This window comes from Giraffa tippelskirchi, chromosome 14 (genome assembly GCF_054371585.1).
Source record: "Giraffa tippelskirchi isolate mGirTip1 chromosome 14, T2T-mGirTip1v1.2.pri, whole genome shotgun sequence".
Classification (NCBI taxonomy): Eukaryota; Metazoa; Chordata; class Mammalia; order Artiodactyla; family Giraffidae; genus Giraffa; species Giraffa tippelskirchi.
This window is the reverse complement of record NC_137288.1, coordinates 40,878,753-40,896,528: the sequence shown is the minus strand read 5'-3', so window position 1 is coordinate 40,896,528 and position 17,776 is coordinate 40,878,753. Positions and strand designations below refer to the sequence as shown.

At 37.3% G+C, this 17,776-nt stretch overlaps 1 protein-coding gene across 2 annotated transcripts in view; it reads right to left on the bottom strand.

The window, feature by feature from the left end:
- Positions 1 to 710: 710 nt before the first annotated feature.
- LOC145534221 (uncharacterized) overlaps positions 711 to 17,776 on the bottom strand; it is a 60,906-nt gene continuing 43,840 nt past the window's right edge. For both annotated transcript variants that reach the window (XM_081561562.1, XM_081561561.1), the window contains 5 exons: positions 17,521 to 17,727; positions 9,168 to 9,299; positions 2,478 to 2,562; positions 2,186 to 2,307; positions 711 to 1,001 (listed from right to left, as the gene is read on the bottom strand). In XM_081561562.1, coding sequence (XP_081417688.1) covers positions 926 to 1,001; positions 2,186 to 2,307; positions 2,478 to 2,562; positions 9,168 to 9,299; positions 17,521 to 17,528 — 423 coding nt within the window. In that variant the 5' untranslated portion in view covers positions 17,529 to 17,727 and the 3' untranslated portion in view covers positions 711 to 925. The remainder of the gene's footprint in view (positions 1,002 to 2,185; positions 2,308 to 2,477; positions 2,563 to 9,167; positions 9,300 to 17,520; positions 17,728 to 17,776) is intronic.

The following is a 17,776-nucleotide window of genomic DNA, read 5'->3' as shown; positions in this document are numbered from 1 at the left end:
GAATACTGGAGCAGGTTGCCATTTCTGGTTCCAGGGAAGCTTCCTGACCCAGGGATCAGATCCACGTCTCTTGCATCTCCTGCATTGGCTGGTGGATTCTTTACCACTGCACCAAGGACTTCAGATATCGTATAAGTTACAAAAAAAGATCAAATTCAAATGTGTTAACTCCAATCTTCATTTTCTGAGCATTTCATCAGAGTCATCTCATATGTGTTATCAATGGATTCTGCACATCCAAGTAGTTACATGGTTAGGACTGCGTGTATGCCAAGTCACTTCAGTTGTTTCTAACTCTTTGCGAACCCATGGACTGTAGCCCACCAGTCTCCTCGGTCTATGAGATTCTCGAGGCAAGAATACTGGAGTGGGTTGCTACTTCCTTCTCCAGTGATTAGGAGTAAATGATCTTAATCTTTTCTGAGAGGGGTAAGGATGGGGATGTTGGGTATCAGGATGTAGGAGGTGTGAGTTTTTCTTATGTAAACACTAGGAGACAGTTTTTTTTTTTTCTTCTGCTAGTAGGAAAAAGAAAGGAAATCTGTCAACCAAGCAAAAGCATAAAGGTTCACATAAGGGAAGTAAAATTTACAAGATTAAAGAAAGTTAGAAATAAGCTCCTTTGCTCTGTGAACTAACATTGCAACTGCTTCTTGGATCTGATAAGGAGGGAAATAATTTTTATTATTTCACTGAAATCAACACCTAAAGATGCCTCATATTTCTTTATTATAGTATTCATTTTCTTTTCACATTTGACTACAAATTGTCTTTGTTGATTTTATACTTCATTTTATCCTCGAAATAACCTTTCTTGGTTGATAGGACTTGCTCTTTTTACATTCATTTTATAGGGAAGGAAATTGAGAATTTTCCTCACAGCAATTAAATGACCAAACTGGAACCTGAATCTTCATCTTCTGACTCAATGTCTAGGATTCTTTCCACGATCCCACATTACTTCAGACAAGTATGGCATAATTTCTGAAGAAAAGCAGTTTCTATTATGAGGAAAGAGATTGAGAGTTAATTTTTGTTTAAATTGCCCCTTCTATCTCTGAGAGGCTTTAAAGAGGAAACCACAAGCTGGGAATGCTTCACTTGTCTTATCTCTCTGGCAAGGAATAAAAAGCATTTTGGAATTCTCTAGAGCTTATGAAGCCTGCTCTATACTGACAGCCCTTCCTGTAATTAAAGGCTACATCACTTTAGGATGGAAATGGTGAATTCACTTCTGGAAGCATACAGCCATATGCAAGGCTTAGTTTAACAAAAAAGAAACCAGAGATCAATCACATGTGATTTTTGTTAGGATGGAGGTGTGCAGTAAAACCATGGTGAGGGCAGAGTTGACACAATCTTCTCTCTGAGTTGGTATGAAGTATTGGAGCTTCTGTAACGATACAGAGGATTTTGTTTTCAAAGTGGGTGAAAAAGAAGAAACATCATTTGTTGGCCTGAGCCGGAAGTCTACAGAAATTTTCAAAAGATTTGGTGAACAGATGCTTTTAAAAGCTCTTACCAGCTCAGCCTTCACGACTAGTAATTTCAAACAAAGCAGGAGGTCTGAGCATTAATGTTATTTTCCCTCCTTTGTCTGTAGTCCCTTCAGCTAACCACTGATAGCGAACAGCCCGGAGCAGCCTTGAGAAGTCCCCGTGGTGAAAACGCATCAATGTCAGCTTTTCAACTAGGAGCTTGTTGTCAGCTTGAACTAATTTTTTCCAGTTTCTCTTCTGCTTTACCTCTTCCCAACCACATTAAAAAGGAGATAATACCCACGACCCGTCTCCAAAGATATGTTATTTTGTTTGAGTTGTTATCATATATTTGTCATTTCTTAGCTATGAAGAATCCTAGTCAAGTTTTCATGAATAATAAGACAGGTTGGCGCGGGAGGTGGGGAGGGAGAGGGTGGATGAATTAGGAGAGTAACATCGACATATATACACTGCCGTGTGTAAAACAGAGAGCTAGCGGGAAGCTGCTGTATAGCACAGGGAGCTCAGCTTGGTGCTCTGTGATGACCTAGAGGGGTGGGATGAGGTGGGTTGGGAGAGAGGCTCAAGAGGGAAAGGGTTTATGTATACTTATGTCAGATTCACATTGTTGTACAGCAGAAATTAACACAACATTGTAAAGCAACTATACTCCAGTAAAAAAAAAAAAAAAAAAGATGACATACGAGAAGTTAGCAGGGGCTCTTGGTAGAGACTGGCTTCCCAGGTGGCTCAGCGGTAAAGAATCTGCCTGCCAGTAGGGGATATGCAGGAGATGTGGTTTCGATTCCTTGGTCAGGAAGATCCCCTGGAGTAGAAAATGGAAACCCACTCCAGTATTCTTGCTTGGGAAATCCCATGCATAGAGGAACCTGGTGGGCTACACTCCATGCAGTCACAAAGAGTTGGACATGACTGAGTGACTGAGCACATACACACACTCTTGGTAGAAACATTATATCCCACTGTTGAACATACTGTCTTGATCAGTATCGCTAGAAGCACATCTTGAGATGAGGATTCAAGTGCAAGAGATTCATGAGTAAGTTTCTTCCTGGAGACACTGTTAGGAGGAAACAGAGCAAAATAAGAAAAGGGAGTGCTGGTACTTGCTTAGTCATATCTGACTCTTTGTTACCCCATAGACTGTAGCCCACCAGGCTCCTCTGTCAATGAAATTCTCCAGGCAAGAGTACTGGAGTGGGTTGTCATTCCCTTCTCCAGGGGATCTTCCTGACCCAGGGATCAAACCCGGATCTCCCATATTGCAAGCAAATTCTTTACCATCTGAGCCACCAGGGAAGCCCAAAGAAACGTGCAAAGGTGCAATTTCCCGTCACATTTCCCTGAGGGTGATCTCAGTGCCATCTTTCCAGGAGAACTGGCTAACATGTTATTCTTCAGGATCCCTCAACTTGAAGACAGAGAAGTGGGCTTTCTTCTTTTTCACTTCCTGCTCATGCTTAGATAAGCCTGCCTCTCACAAGGTTGCCAGCTCTTGGAAATGCCAGTTTCAGTAGCATAGAATCTTACAGGCAAATTGAAGCAAATGAATTTCGAAGCTAGGGGAGGCAATCACAGAAAGAATGAAGGTTCAAGGGAATCCAGTTAGACCACAGATTCAGGGATGATGAAAAGAAAATCAAGTTAGAGCTGCATTAAAGATTTTTATTTTCTCAGATCTCATAAAAATTCTTAGAGTTGATTATTAAACATGATAATGAACAGCCCTGGAGTGGAAACAGGTCTTTTAAAGAATTGTGCATGGAGTGAAGTACAAGGAATGAGAGAGACGGGAGCAGGGCTCACTCAGGAGTCAAAGTGCTGGCAAGGTTTGCTTCTACAGTGTATGAAATATAATCCTTTGGGATAAGTTAGTTCTACTTCTGAAGTGGTTATTTTGAAATACCTATTTTTATTTTTACTTAAACGCCTCCGATAGGCAAAAATATCTAAAATACCAATGATGATTCCAGCTTTTTTAGGAGCAAGCGCTGGTTTATTTATTGCTTCCATATTGACTTTTTAAGGATGGTTTGGCTTCCTTGATGGGATTTCCTGCATTTTCCTCCATCATCTGCTTTGCCAACTCCAAACTGGAGAGTGTATTACTAAAGTATCACAATTTGATAACAGCTTTTTTATCTCCAATGAACATCTCTTCTTGCTATAGCTCTGTCCTGCTCCATTGCACTAGCTGGATTCAGAGCCTGGTTGAGGGCAGGATACATAAACAGCTATTCAAGAATGGACCAAGCAGAGATTTTGCAAAGAAAGTGTGCAAAGGAAAAAAAAACTCAGTTCTGATCAAGACATGAGCTTGGCTTCTAGCTATCAACTCAGCTGCTTTTCATTGTAGGAAAAGATGTGGCAGAGTTCATTCATCCACAGATTATGACAACCATGGGAATTTCAAGCAGAGCCAAGAAGAAAGTATTTTGAATATAGAATAACTTCTCAAAAATAACCATCATTGGTATTCACAACTCTATGACAATAACACTGCCAGAATTTCCAATTTTCTAAAGTCCAAAAACATGTATTTTGAAATCCAGAAAGCCGACTATTAAAGGTAAGATGTCTTTCAGGCTGAGAGACCTTTAGCCCCCTTCTAGCCACAGAAGTGGAGAATACTATCTATATGTATCGTATGTTCTTGTCCAATACTTATTTGCTACAACACTGACTTTCAACATTTGACAGAACCATAAAGTAAGAAATGCATTTTACTCTGTGACTATATATAAATACATATACACAATTATATAATTTCGGGAAGACATGTTTGAAAAACAATACCTACTATTATACTGCTTGTGATCCACAATGACATTTTCTATTCTTTTTCAGGCTTATGTGAAAAAAAAAATGCTGACAGCAATCCTGGGCTTCCTGGTGGTTCAGATAGTAAAGAATCTGCCTGTGATACGGGAGACCCGGGTTCGATCCCTGGGTTGGGCAGATTCCCCTGAAGAAGGACATGGCTACACACTCCTGTATTCTTGCCTGGAGATTCCCATAGACAGAGGATCCTGGCAGGCTACAGTCCATGGGGTCACAAGGAGTCAGACACGACTGAGCGACTAACACTTTCACTTTCAAACTGAGCATTGTCAACAGGAGTGGTATTGACCCCAAAGGTGTAAAAATAGGTTCTTGGGGGCAAAGAAAACTACACAATGGTTGGGAACCCTCCAAAAAGTCCCAGTACATAAATACACAGCGCGCTGTTTGTGCTTAGTCACTCAGTCACATCTGACTCCGGGACCCCATGGACTGACTGTAGCCTGCCAAGCTTCTCTGTCCATTGGATTTCTCAGGCAAGAATACTGGTGTGGGTTGCCATTTCCTACTCCAGGGGATCTTCCTGACCCACGGATCGAATGCAAGCCTTTTGTGTCTTCTGCATTGGTAGGCATTTTTTTTTTTAACCACTGAGCCACCTCGAAAGCCCTGTTAACAGGTCTGTATGTCTGTGGTATTAATATTTCATTTGGGTGGGGTGTTAGTAAAAATGGGGACAATTGAAAAAAAAATTGAGAAACATTACAAAACTGGCCTGCAATTTAGAAAACACTTTCAGAAATTTAGGAGATCAATTAAACTATGCTTGAAATTCACATTTTTTTCAGAGAAGGCAAATGACATCAAATGTTTATAACCCATAAGCACACAGAACATTTGTTCAAGATCAAGAATCCCAAATCCTAGTTCCACTTTTCTGTGGGATTTAGGACATGACTGCTTTTCTGAAACTATTACACTTCCCCCTTCTGTCATTCCAAATTAAACAAATTCCTTCTTCTATATACCCAGAAATTGGGATTGTAGCTCAAGTTTTCCCTGAGAGAAAAGAAGAAAGTAGATTATTATAATAAAGTAGGTGATGAAAATTTTAAATTGGAGTGATCTTCAGAACCAAAAGTGGTCATTAAAGGATAGAATCTACCCAAGATATTCAGGGGAAAGAAAAGACTGATGCAGTATGTGTAAGGCAGCAGTTAGGGGAAAATGACCCTCTTTAATGTTTATTTCACAGTGAGGTACGACTACTTAGTAAATCAATTACATGTGTCAACATCTTTTTTCCTGCTTCTTTGCTCCTAATATCTATTCTTTTTCTGTCCTTGGATTTCCATCACTGAACCCTTCCATCAGTAAGCTACATGGTACGTAAAAACAGTGATGGAAAAGAAAGGGACATCCCTGGTGGTCTAGTGGCTAAGACACCACGTTCCCAGTGCAGGGGGCCCAGGTTCAACCCTTGGTCAGGGAACTAGATTCCACATGTTGCATCTAAGAGTTTGCATGCCTCAATTAAAAAGCACATGTGCCACAATTAAAAGAACCCACATGCCACAGCGAAGATTGAAGACCCCGCATACTACAACTAACACCCTGAGGAGCCAAATAAATAAATAAATTTGAAAAAAGAAAAATCTGTAAACAAGGTTTCTTTCTACCCCAAACCTCATATACAAGAACATGTGGAAATAGATTTTCATATTCATCAAGCAAATTTGGATATACTTAAAATTCAATGGACATGAGTTTGAGCAATCTCCAGGAGTTGGTAACAGACAGGGAAGCCTGGCGTGCTGCAGTCCATGGGATTGCAAAGAGTCAGACGTGACTGAGCGACTGAACTGAACTGAACTGCACTGAACATTAACTGGGAGAAATGATGCCAACATTTGCAGTAAGATCTGCAAATAGTAGCCTTTTGTGTTGAGGGCATTACCCTCAGCTCCTAGAAATCTGTGACTGTGACACACACAGGATCTGAGCGCTGGAGGAAAAGGTAGTGTGTCTACCAGCTTTCCCTACCTGTACCTGTACCTTTAAAAAGTTGATGAAACCTTTCAAAGCTCCAACCACAAAATGGAAATATTAGCAATTTAGTCAATGCAAACTCTGTTCAGAGGTATGACATGGTCATATGCCCATTCTGAATCGGGAAGCAAGGAAGATGTAGTCAAATTGTACGACGCACCTGCTGTGCTCAGAGGATGACAAAAATGCTGAAGCAAAGAGATCGCCAATGAGTGAAATAGCGCCATTGCAGGTGGGATGGGAGCAGAAAAACTAAGCGTAAGGTTGCTTCTCTCAGGAAAAATGTATTTTGGAAGGGTGGGCAATATTTTTTTTTTCTTTTTCTGTGGAGGGAAAAGTTGAGATGAAAATTTGCGATGGATAGATTATTTCCTGTGAAGTGCTTTTCTCTGCCTCTCATTTCAGATTCTAGTATTTCTTAGTCTCAGATTGACATTTTGAAGTATTCGAATTAATTTACTCTTCCCTAAATCTAATATTTTATTGTCACTTTAAAAAATGGTCTCTGACATCCAGATCCAAGATAATGAAGAACTCTGTTTTTCATTCTATACTTATGGATATTTTTAGTCACTAAATCAGTTTATTTGATAATGGTACAATATGAGCTTAATAATGTCCCATGGAGGATTTTTCAGAAATTCATGAATTTAGTACCACTTTGGAGTCAGTATTCAAATTGGGGGCTTGGGACTTGTCTTTAAGTAAATAAACTCACACATACACAGCCTTACTGAATACTCAGTGGACTATTCAAAATATTATTGTCACAGTATCATTGTTATTTACCAGACAACCCCTCAAAATGTTCTTTAAACCACCAGTACGTGTTTTTTTCTATATATAATTTTTTCTGTGCTTATTATTTAACATGTGACTCATCAAATTTGGAGCAAAATAAGAAGGTAGAAGGGAAGATAATCAAGACTATTGCATTTTCTTTAGGCTGAAAACCTCTTGTAAAACAAGGTTACCTCTAATGGAGGATTTTTATTTGTATCATGATACTGCCTTGAGGTGTCCTTTGAATAAATTACAGAAAAGTGGCTTCTTTTTTTTCTGAGTGAGTTTACTTCTCCTAACTGGCAGAGATATCCTTTTCCACTCAAAATTCACATTAAAAGAAAAAAGACTTTCAGACACTAGAGTCTGATAGTTATGGTTGCACCGACACTTCACAGACACTTTTCAGAACAGAACATGTCTTGTCAACTAGCTTGGTTAGCAAGACAAGCTCATAGTCATAAGCAGAGTTGAAATAACAAGTGTTTTTCCAGTAACTTATGATCCCTCAGGAAAGACAAAAGGAGAATAGGGCAGCAGAGGATGAGATGGTTCGATAGCATCACTGACTCAATGGACATGAATTTGAGCAAACTCTAGGAGATCTGAAGGACAGGGGAGCCTGGCAGGCTGCAGTCCATGGGGTCACAAAGAGTTGTATACAACTTAGCAACTCAATAACAACAAAAGGTGACCCCCTGGAGAAGGGAATTGCTGCCCACTTCAGTATTCTTGCCTGGAAAACTCCATGGGGTCCATGGGGTTGCAAAGAGTCGGACACAACTGAGTAACACATACATTTTCTAGGGAGTATTGACACTTGCTATCAGTTAATCAAATTTCAACATTTATCATTCTAGACTTATTGAAGGAGATATGACAGCCTCCTAATTATGCAATAGTTTTAAAAAATATTCTCTTTTTCTTTTGCAACTTCAGGTGGCTTTCAGCTGAGAAATTATGAAGTATAGCCACACTTTTACTTTTAACTTCTTAAAATAATCTCATTTTCCTGTCTAATTGAAGCTCTTCCTTTCTTGGCGTATTCTGTAATATATCATCTTGCATTCTATTATTGTATTCTGGCTCATCTGGACAATACTGCAATAAATTGTGATGGCTGACAGAGCATTAAGTGAATTTCAATAAATTATGAGAAACTTCATTCTGCCAGCAATGCAAAAAATGCTTGACACCTCAATAAAAGGCAAGAGGGGGAGCTTTAAAAATGAATCTCTAAAATATTAGTCCTGTTTTTCTCCTATTCAAATGTTCAATGTAGGGAAGAGAACTGAATAAACATTTTTTAAAACTCTATTATGATATAGTCTTTATATAAAGTCCTTGAAAACTCAGCTTATTATAAAATTTTAAGATGTGTGTGTGTATTTGTGTTAGTCGCTCATTTGTGTCCAACTCTCTGTGACCCCATGGACTGTAGCCCACCAGTCTCTTCTGTCCATGGAGTTCTCCAGGCAAGAATACTGAAGTAGGTTGTCATTCCCTTCTCCAAGGGATCTTATTATAAAATTTTAAGATGTACTTATTTCTTTTAAAATAATTTAACGTGTGAAAGTTGCTAAACACGTTAGATTGGTCATTACCAATATTTTATTGTTTTCCATGTAGGGTATTTGGCCTATGGCCCATAAAAGTTTATAATTTCCTCAAAGCTATTATACTGAGGGCTCACCTCTCAATATTATGTGTATTTTTGCATAGTGTTTAGAGGGAACTGATACTTAGTTGTGATGATTATGTGATTTATAATCCAGACAGGACAGCTTGAGAGGAAAAGGAGTTTCATTGAAATGTCAAGTCTGGACCACCAGTGAAAACCAACATATCTAAGAGCTAAACAATATGAACTGTTTTCCTATGTATCATAGATGCCCAATATAATTTTCTAAGTTTTGGGGAATATCTGTTGCTGATTCTGACAAACATTTTTCATGAGAGATTTAAATTGTTATTTTTTCAAACTTCGTGTAATAAACCCACCACTCAGTGTGATACGGAGAGAAAGAATATGTTTTAGACATTTGTTCTTACTTTAATCGTTTTAATTCTAGTCTTTCATTTCTCCTTGGAATTATCTTTCTTATCTTCTTTGTTATTCCATTTTCTCCTTTTTTCCCTCTCTTCCAGGTGATGGTGGGTTGGGGTGGAATAAATGTCTCGCAACTGAAATTATAAGAGAAAGTGAAAGGTGTGATCTTAATATATTGCAAAGGAGGGCAATGAGCTTCTCTCTGGGATAGCGATGTCCTTGCTGTGTGTGAGAGAACCAGGGACCAAGGCAACAAACTTCTCTGTATACAAATAATCTGTTTCCTCCCCTCCCAGCTCGTGGAGTAGGAAATGCAAACCCACTCCAGCATTCTTGCCTGGGAAATCCCATGGAGCCTGCAGGACTACAGCCCATGGGTTCGCAAACAGTCCGACTTGACTAAGCAACTGAGCACACTCTCCCCTTCCAACTACGCTTCACTCAGGCTCTGTGTGATGCTTAGTGAATCCCAGACATGAGCCTCCTAGTGATCTGAAGAATAAAGTTCATTATCTCCACTGAAGTTTCTTAAACTGAAGCTTCCTTCCTTTCAGTGAATAGGTTATCTGTCAATCTTCATTCTATCCTTCAAAGATATGTTAAAGTACCTCATCTGCTGCTGTCTCCTCTCTAATCTCTCAGTTCTTATGGGCATGTTCTTTTAAAATTCCATCCTTCTCAATATTTTAGTTCTGAAGAGAAAGGAGGTGAACAGTTTTATATTTATTCTATCGATGTTTCCTTTAAACATATGTGTTGCAGAATGATAGTTTCAAAGCTTAAATCTGATAATGTCATTTTGCTTTACTAAATCTCTTACTATTCCCTCCAAAGCCCTAAGTAGCCTGACCTCTGAATTCGCCTTCATTCGCATCTCAAACAAGAACTTAGTATCTTTCTCTTTCCTCAATGCACACACCCACACCCATCCACCCACACACACACACACACACATATGCACACACACCCCCACACCCCCACATGAAAACACACACACAAATACACACACACACACTCACCCCACACACACACAGGTGTTTTTTGATTCCTTTCACATGCAGTGCTCCTTCTGCCAGAAGTTTCATTTTCTGCAAAGATAGCTTTTCTTAGCTCTTTCCATCTTTGAGTTATGATTTTGTCTTGTTTTGCTTTGTTTTTGAGGAGGGAGGGATTACAAGAAGCAAGCTTGCATTCAATTGAAATTTTTATTGAGGTAATTGTAGTTTTATAAGCAGCTGTAAGAAGTAATACAGGATATTTTGTGTTCCTTATTCACTATTCCCCAATTGTAACATTTTGCAAATTATTTATGTACAATATCACAACCAGGATACAATAATAATAAGCCCAATGATCTAATTAGTATTTCTTTAGTTTCATTTGTACTCACTTGTGTGTTATTTAATTATATACAATTTTATTCCATGTGCAGTTCTGTGATCCACCACAGGTAAGATACTATTTCTGTCACCACAAGGATCTTTTGTGTTTTGTATTTATAACACAGTTACCTCCTTTATCATGCCCTGGAAACCATATAATGGCTCTCAACTTCTAAAATTTTGCCACTTCAAAAGTATATCAGAGAAGGCAATGGCACCCCACTCCAGTACTCTTGCCTGGAAAATCCCGTGGACGGAGGAGCCTGGTGGGCTGCAGTCCATGGGGTCGCTAAGAGTCAGACACAACTGAGCAGCTTCACTTTCACTTTTCACTTTCATGCATTGGAGCAGGAAACGGCAACCCACTCCAGTGTTCTTGCCTGGAGAATCCCAGGGATGGGGGCACCTGTTGGGCGGCTGTCTATGGGGTCTCACAGAGTCAGACACGACTGAAGCGACTTAGCAGCAGCAAAAGTATATAAATGGATCATACAGTATGTAATCTTTTTTGGTGTTGACTTTTTTACTCAGCACAATTCTTTGGAGATTCTTCCAGGTTGTGACATGTATCAAATAGTTGGTTCCTTTTTATTGCCAAGTGGCCTTTATTGCTAAATGATATGTTTGCACTAAAATTTGGTGAGCATCCATCCACCTGTTCCACCTGACATATAGCCTTTTCCACTTTGGGATCTTATAAATAAAGCTGCTGTAAGCAATTGTGGGCAGGTTTTTGTGCAATCATGCTTAACTCTTCTTCTAGTTAAGACTTATCTCGGGGAAGTACGCTGTCATTGCATTGCATTCTTTTCTTTATGTCACTTGTCACAGGTGCAATTTTACATTTATGTGTGTGTGATAATGCAATTACAGTTAATAGAGTTTACTGGACCTTAAGCCTTCCCAGGTGGTTCAGTGGTAAAAGCACCACTGAGTGACTGAGCACAGAGCATACACATACTGGACCTTAAGATGTGTGGGGGCAGGGATTATATTCATTTTTTTTTTTACTCATAATTGTATTCCTAGTGCTTGAGAGAATGATTGGTGAATAGATATTTGGGAAATATCTATCTAATAGATATTGGTGAATAAACTGACTAAATGAATCAGTCATGATACCAGATAATGTATTCTTTGTATATGTGTGCTGTGCTTAGTTGCATCCAACTCTGCAGCCCCATACACTGTAGCTTGCGAGACTCCTCTGTCCATGGGGTTCTCCAGGCAAGAATACTGGAGTGGGGTACCATTTCCTACTCCAGGGGATTTTTTTTCCCCACCCAGGGAACAAATCCACGTCTCTTGCATCTCCTACATTGGCAGGCAGATTCTTTATGACTAGTGCCACTTGGATGCTTTGTACATATTACTTACTATCTAGCCACACCCTTAGAAGATATAAATTTATAAATCTTATTTTATAGATGGAGAAAACTAGGTAAAGCAATTGATCCAAACTACTCTCTGCGAAAATAGGTAAGCTAGACTTCAAACACATAGCTGAGTTCATCACTCCAGCTGTTTCCACTGTACTGTCTTTTCTTTGCAACTATGAAATTATTTCTGCTTTTCTCTGATGGAGCAATTCTGTTACAACCTCAGAGACGCAGCTGTGACAAAAAAAAACTATTCAATTGATAACCTAATACAATGATGTGATGAAATGGAAACCAACCCCATGGCCTTTTGTTCTATGATAGACCACATGAAGAAAGCATGCATAGCTGCTATGCAATCTGCAGTTTGCAGGTGTGGGAATCTCTATTTCATAAGACACAAATAAGCCTGGACATATTCAGTAATTACTGTGTTAATACAGAGTCATTGCACAGCTATTTCTTTCTTACAAATTATATGGTAGTTAGACTTGGAATTACCATAAAAAATGAGAAACTTCTAGTTGCCAGTAAATGATTGCTTTATAATTACAAAATAATTACATAGTTATTTTGGCCTAGAAATATAAAGCTTTGTACAAAATCCATATACTTTGCTGCCAGAGCTGCCAAGGTCCCAGGCTATCAGTTCTTTTAGGAATTGCCCTTAGGACCTTCTGAAATTCTCAAAAACTTTAACTCCTCTTGGGAGAAAAAGATATGTCATAAGGGAGATAGCTTCCCTCATTAAACTAGAATTTTCACTGACCCCAAAGCTATTGCACTGTAAAAATTAAGTCAGTAATGGTAATAACAGAACTTTGTTACCTCTCCCTGATGAGACCTGGTTGGCTGTGGATGTTCAAGAAGAAGTCAGTTAATTTAGCAAAGTCTTTATGCCTTTCCATGGGTCACAGAGTCAACTTGCTACAATTCGTGGGAATTATGACAGTTATTAGCTTATTCAACTATTCTGTCACCTAAAACATTGACTTTGGTCTGTTTGTTCATTCGCACTATGATTTATTATCTTATAATTTTCCACTCTTTATGCTCTTACAGCATTTGATATTATGTATATGGGTTGATTATGATTTTTGATGCAAATTCTGCTTCTCTGGATATTTGATATATAATTTTTTAAGGAAGTCAAAGATAAAACAAATAAATGTGTACTCTTAAGTTGTAGGATTGAAACTATTGAAAGAGACAGTTTCATCTATAAGGCTTGGGATATTCAGTTAGTATTTTTAATAAATTACTTCAACATTGACATGATGTAACGCTTCAATATGGCCAAGTAAAAATATTTTTAATTTAACTTTCTGAATTTGAATTTTTTCTCTAATAGAAACAGATAGTGCTGAAACACTTTGGAGATTCATAATTCTAAAAAATTCAATATGGAATTCCAGTTCTGGGCATAATTTAGTAACTGGGATAAGACATTGTTTCACTATAAATGGGTTTTTAATTGAAAAAAGAACATGAAATATCTGTTTTCTGATATTAGCAACAAGAATTACCTGTTTTCATATTTGAGGGAAGAGAAAACATGAGGCAAATTCCACTTCCCCCAGCTTTCTGCCTGCAGCACTTGGTACACATTAGCACATGGGGATGGGATCAAAACAGAGAGAAACATTTTGTTGGGCAGAGGGAATAGAGATCAAATATCAGGATAGTTGATTTGGCTAGAATTTTCAAGGCATAATATTCAAGATGAGCGTACAGCTTAGAGAATAAGCTCCAAAACTATGCTTTGGGCTCCCTTTTAATTTTTTGCCAAATATTCACCTGCACATTGACAGAGGTCTTAACAGAGAAAGTGATTTGAAGCCCTGTGCACTGAAAGAAGATTCTAGACTTCATACAATACTAGAAAACATTAGGGTTCCAAACATTAAAGTGGGGAAATGAGGCTAAATAACCTAGACATTCATTTGATTGTCTAGAAGGGCCATACCTATCCATAGAGAAAAGACATTTTCTACACCCACCTCTCTAAGGTATGAAAACAATTTTCCACTAGATAAAACATATATTCTAGTAAAGTTACTGTCTGCAAGAAGAAAACGCAACATTTTTAATAGAAACTAAACAAAATCTACAATAACATGAATATAAACAATGTCCATGTTGTGTTAAAATATGGAGAATGAGGAAAACATGCTCCATAACCAGAAAAAAACAAACAAAAACTCTGATTACAGATTACACAGATGTTGAAATTAGAAGGCAAGAACTCTAAGCCAGATACTATAAATACATTCCAGGATTTAAGGCAAAAATTGGACATAATAGATGAGCAGATGCTTCAAATGAAAAATAGAAATTGTACAAGAAAGGAAATTATGGAACGGAAAACACAATTTCTGAAATAAAAATTATACTAGTCTTAACAGAAGATTTTACATTAAAAAAAAAAAGAATAGGTGAGACAAAAATGAATCAAACAACAAGATCAAAACTAAAACACAAAGAGGAAAAGAAGATGGGGAATAAAAACCTCAGTGAAATTTGAGACAGTATCAAAAACTTTAACAAAGAATTAATGGGTGCATGAAAAGAAAACTAGAGAAAGTTGGGCAGAAATGAATATTGGAAGAAATAATATAGCCATACGTTTTCTTCTAAGTTTGATAAAAGAATTCTCTAACAAATTCCCAGTAAAAGAAAACCATACTTAAGAATATGAAAATCAGCTATTAAAAACTGAAAGAAAAATATCCTAGAAACAATCAGAATTTAAAAGTATATTATATGTAAGAAAATTACAGAGTCAGGTGAATAGTTATCTGAAACAATGTTAGCCAAGAGACAGTAGGATCCCATTTTTTTCAATGCTGAATGGGGAAGTCAAAATATAGTCAGCCTAGGATTCTATATACTTTATAAATGTCATGCAAAATATCCTTCAACATATTATACAAAAATCCTACAGAAGTTTTCTTCAAAAATTTAATTGAAATGAAAACATTTTAGATACCAAATGCTGATTGGCAGGAGATCTATACTACAAAAAATGTTAAAGTTCTTCATCTTTGAGAAAATAATAGTAGATAGAAACCTTGGGTCATATGAAGGAATGAAGAGTGCTAGAAACTCTAAATATGTGGAAAAATATGCTTTTGAGTTATTTTCTTATATCTTTATTTAAAAGATAACAGACTGTAAAAACTAAATGCAATATACTTGTGTCAAAGTGGCATCATAACATATTTAAGAATTATGACAAAAATAATACCAGATATGGGAAGAAATAAATGGAAATATTCCTTCATAAGATTAGCATGTTACATGTTGAATGGTATCGTATTAATCTAGTATTGACTCTAATCACCTAAGGATAGACAGCATAATCCCTGGAGCAATGACTATAAGAATAATACAAGGAGATACAGCTAAAAATCAAATAGAGGCATAATTAAACACTAAGAATCCATAATTATCCCCAAAATGTGATAAGAAAGGAGAAAAGGGGAAACGACTACTAAGTAGGGCAAGAAGAAAACAAGTAGCAAGATAGCAGACTTAAACTCAATCATATCAATACTTACAGAACATGTAAATAGTCTACATGTTACAATGAAAAGAAAGATTTCCATCTTGGATTAAAAAAAAAAAACACTTTATGCTACTCCTCAGAAATACACTTGAAATATGAAGCCAAGAACTGGTTTTATGTAAAAGGATAGGAAAAGATATACCAGACAAATACTAATCATATGAAAGTTGGATTATCTCTGTTAATATCAGACACAATGGACTTCAAGAAAACACATAAACCAGAGAAAAGGAGAAATACAAAACACACCTAAATGTACACACATTGTTTAACTGAATTTAAAATGTATGAAGCAAAAACTGATAGAACTGAAAAGAGAAATAGAAAAATAGACAAATACAGTTAGATTAAGATTTCAACTGACAAAGCCATCAATATTCTAAATCTAATTCACATTTATAGAACCTCACCCAATGACTCAAAAAATTGACTTTATTTTCATTCACCATGATGGGCCATATGTTTTGCCATAAAGATAATTTTGAAATAACTCAGAGAATATTTTCTGACTAGAACAGAATGAAATTAAGAATCAACATCAGAGATCCCAGAGACATTAAAAGTATCATAACTGAATATCTCAAAAATTCTTTACTGTCTGAGCCACAAGGGAAGCCCCAATAAATTATATAGCTAAGGTAAAATTCTTTAGAAATTACAATTTACCAAAATTGATTCTATAAAAGGTAAAAAAAAAAACTTAATAATTATGTACCTACTAAAGAAGCTGAACTGTTATTATAGCCTGTCCACTGAGCAAACTCCAATCCACGACAGTACACAGATGAATTTTATCTTACAACTATGTTTTTAAAAATAAACCCAAACTTACACATGTTCAAAATATAAACATAGATAAATAGGAAACATCTCCTAACTCATTTTTGGGAGTTAGAATAAAACTCTGATACAAACATCTGACTAGGGCATTAGAAGAAAAGAAAATTACAGATGAATACAAATGAAATATTAGCAAATTGAAGCCATTTGTAAAGGAAATAATACATCCCCTACCTCATACCATTATTGTTGTTGTTTAGTTGCTCAGTCGTGTCCAACTCTTTTGTGAACCCATGAACTGTAGCCCACCAGGCTCCTCTGGCCATGGGATTTTCCAGGCAAGAATACTGGAGTGGGTTGCCATTCCCTTCTCCAAGGGATCTTCTCAACCCAAGGATCGAACCCACGTCTCATGCATTGGCAGGCTGGTTCTTTACAACTGAGCCACTGAGGGCCCACCACCTCATACCATACACATGAAAATTCATGAAAAATCATCATGCTAATCATATAAGCTCAACTTATATAAACTCTGGAGAAAAAAATAAAACAGGGAAGAAAATTCATATGTCCTGTAGATAGGCATAGTTTATGTAGAATAGTCACTAGCAATACCGAAAAAATCACTAACAATAAAAGAGTTGATCATTTGGTATTCATGAAGCATCCACTCATCAAACGTCCTATTAAGAGAGTGAATGAATAGGTGAGCCATACATAGACTGGAAGAAAAAAGAAAGAGAGGAAAACTACTATAGTTCAGTACTAAAAAGACAATCTGCTTAAACAAACAAACAAACAAACAAAAATGGACAGAAGGCTTGAGTCAATTCATAGAAGAAGTAGATAATGAAAAATAGGCATATAAAAATGCACAACACAAATTATCAAGGAGACACAAATTAAAAGCACTATTCGACACCACTGCACATCCATTAGAATGTACAATTTTTAAAGACTGACAACAGCAAATGCTATATGACAGTCAGATCTCTCATGCTTTACTGAAGGGCGTGTAAACTATAACAATTGCAGTGAAGAACTGTTTGGCAGTGTCTTTAGATTTAAAAGTACACGTAACCCTTTGTATTAATACCATTCTGACCCCACTTCATAAAAGAGCTTGCATTGCATCCGAGAGTTGAGCAGTTAGCTACCAACATCCAGGTGCGTTTTCTTCAGGATCCACCTTAGTGTTCACACCGAATCCACACTCTTGGGTGCTACTTCCAAACCTGTGCATCACCTGGTCATTTGTCTGCAGAACAAGAGTCTTCTAAGGGGCAGTCTTTGTTCTCAAGGCTGTAATTGTTTGGCTGAGACGTTGTGACATCTGCCTTGCAGTCAGAGGTTCTCCCTGCCTAATTATGTTTCCGCCTGCCTCTTCTTTCACAGGTGTTAGCTCCACATCATAGAAGATTGTTCTGAGGAGTTATATTCATTATAGCCCCAACTGAAAAAAAAAAAAAAACAAAAAACAAAACACAAAAGTTCATCAGTAG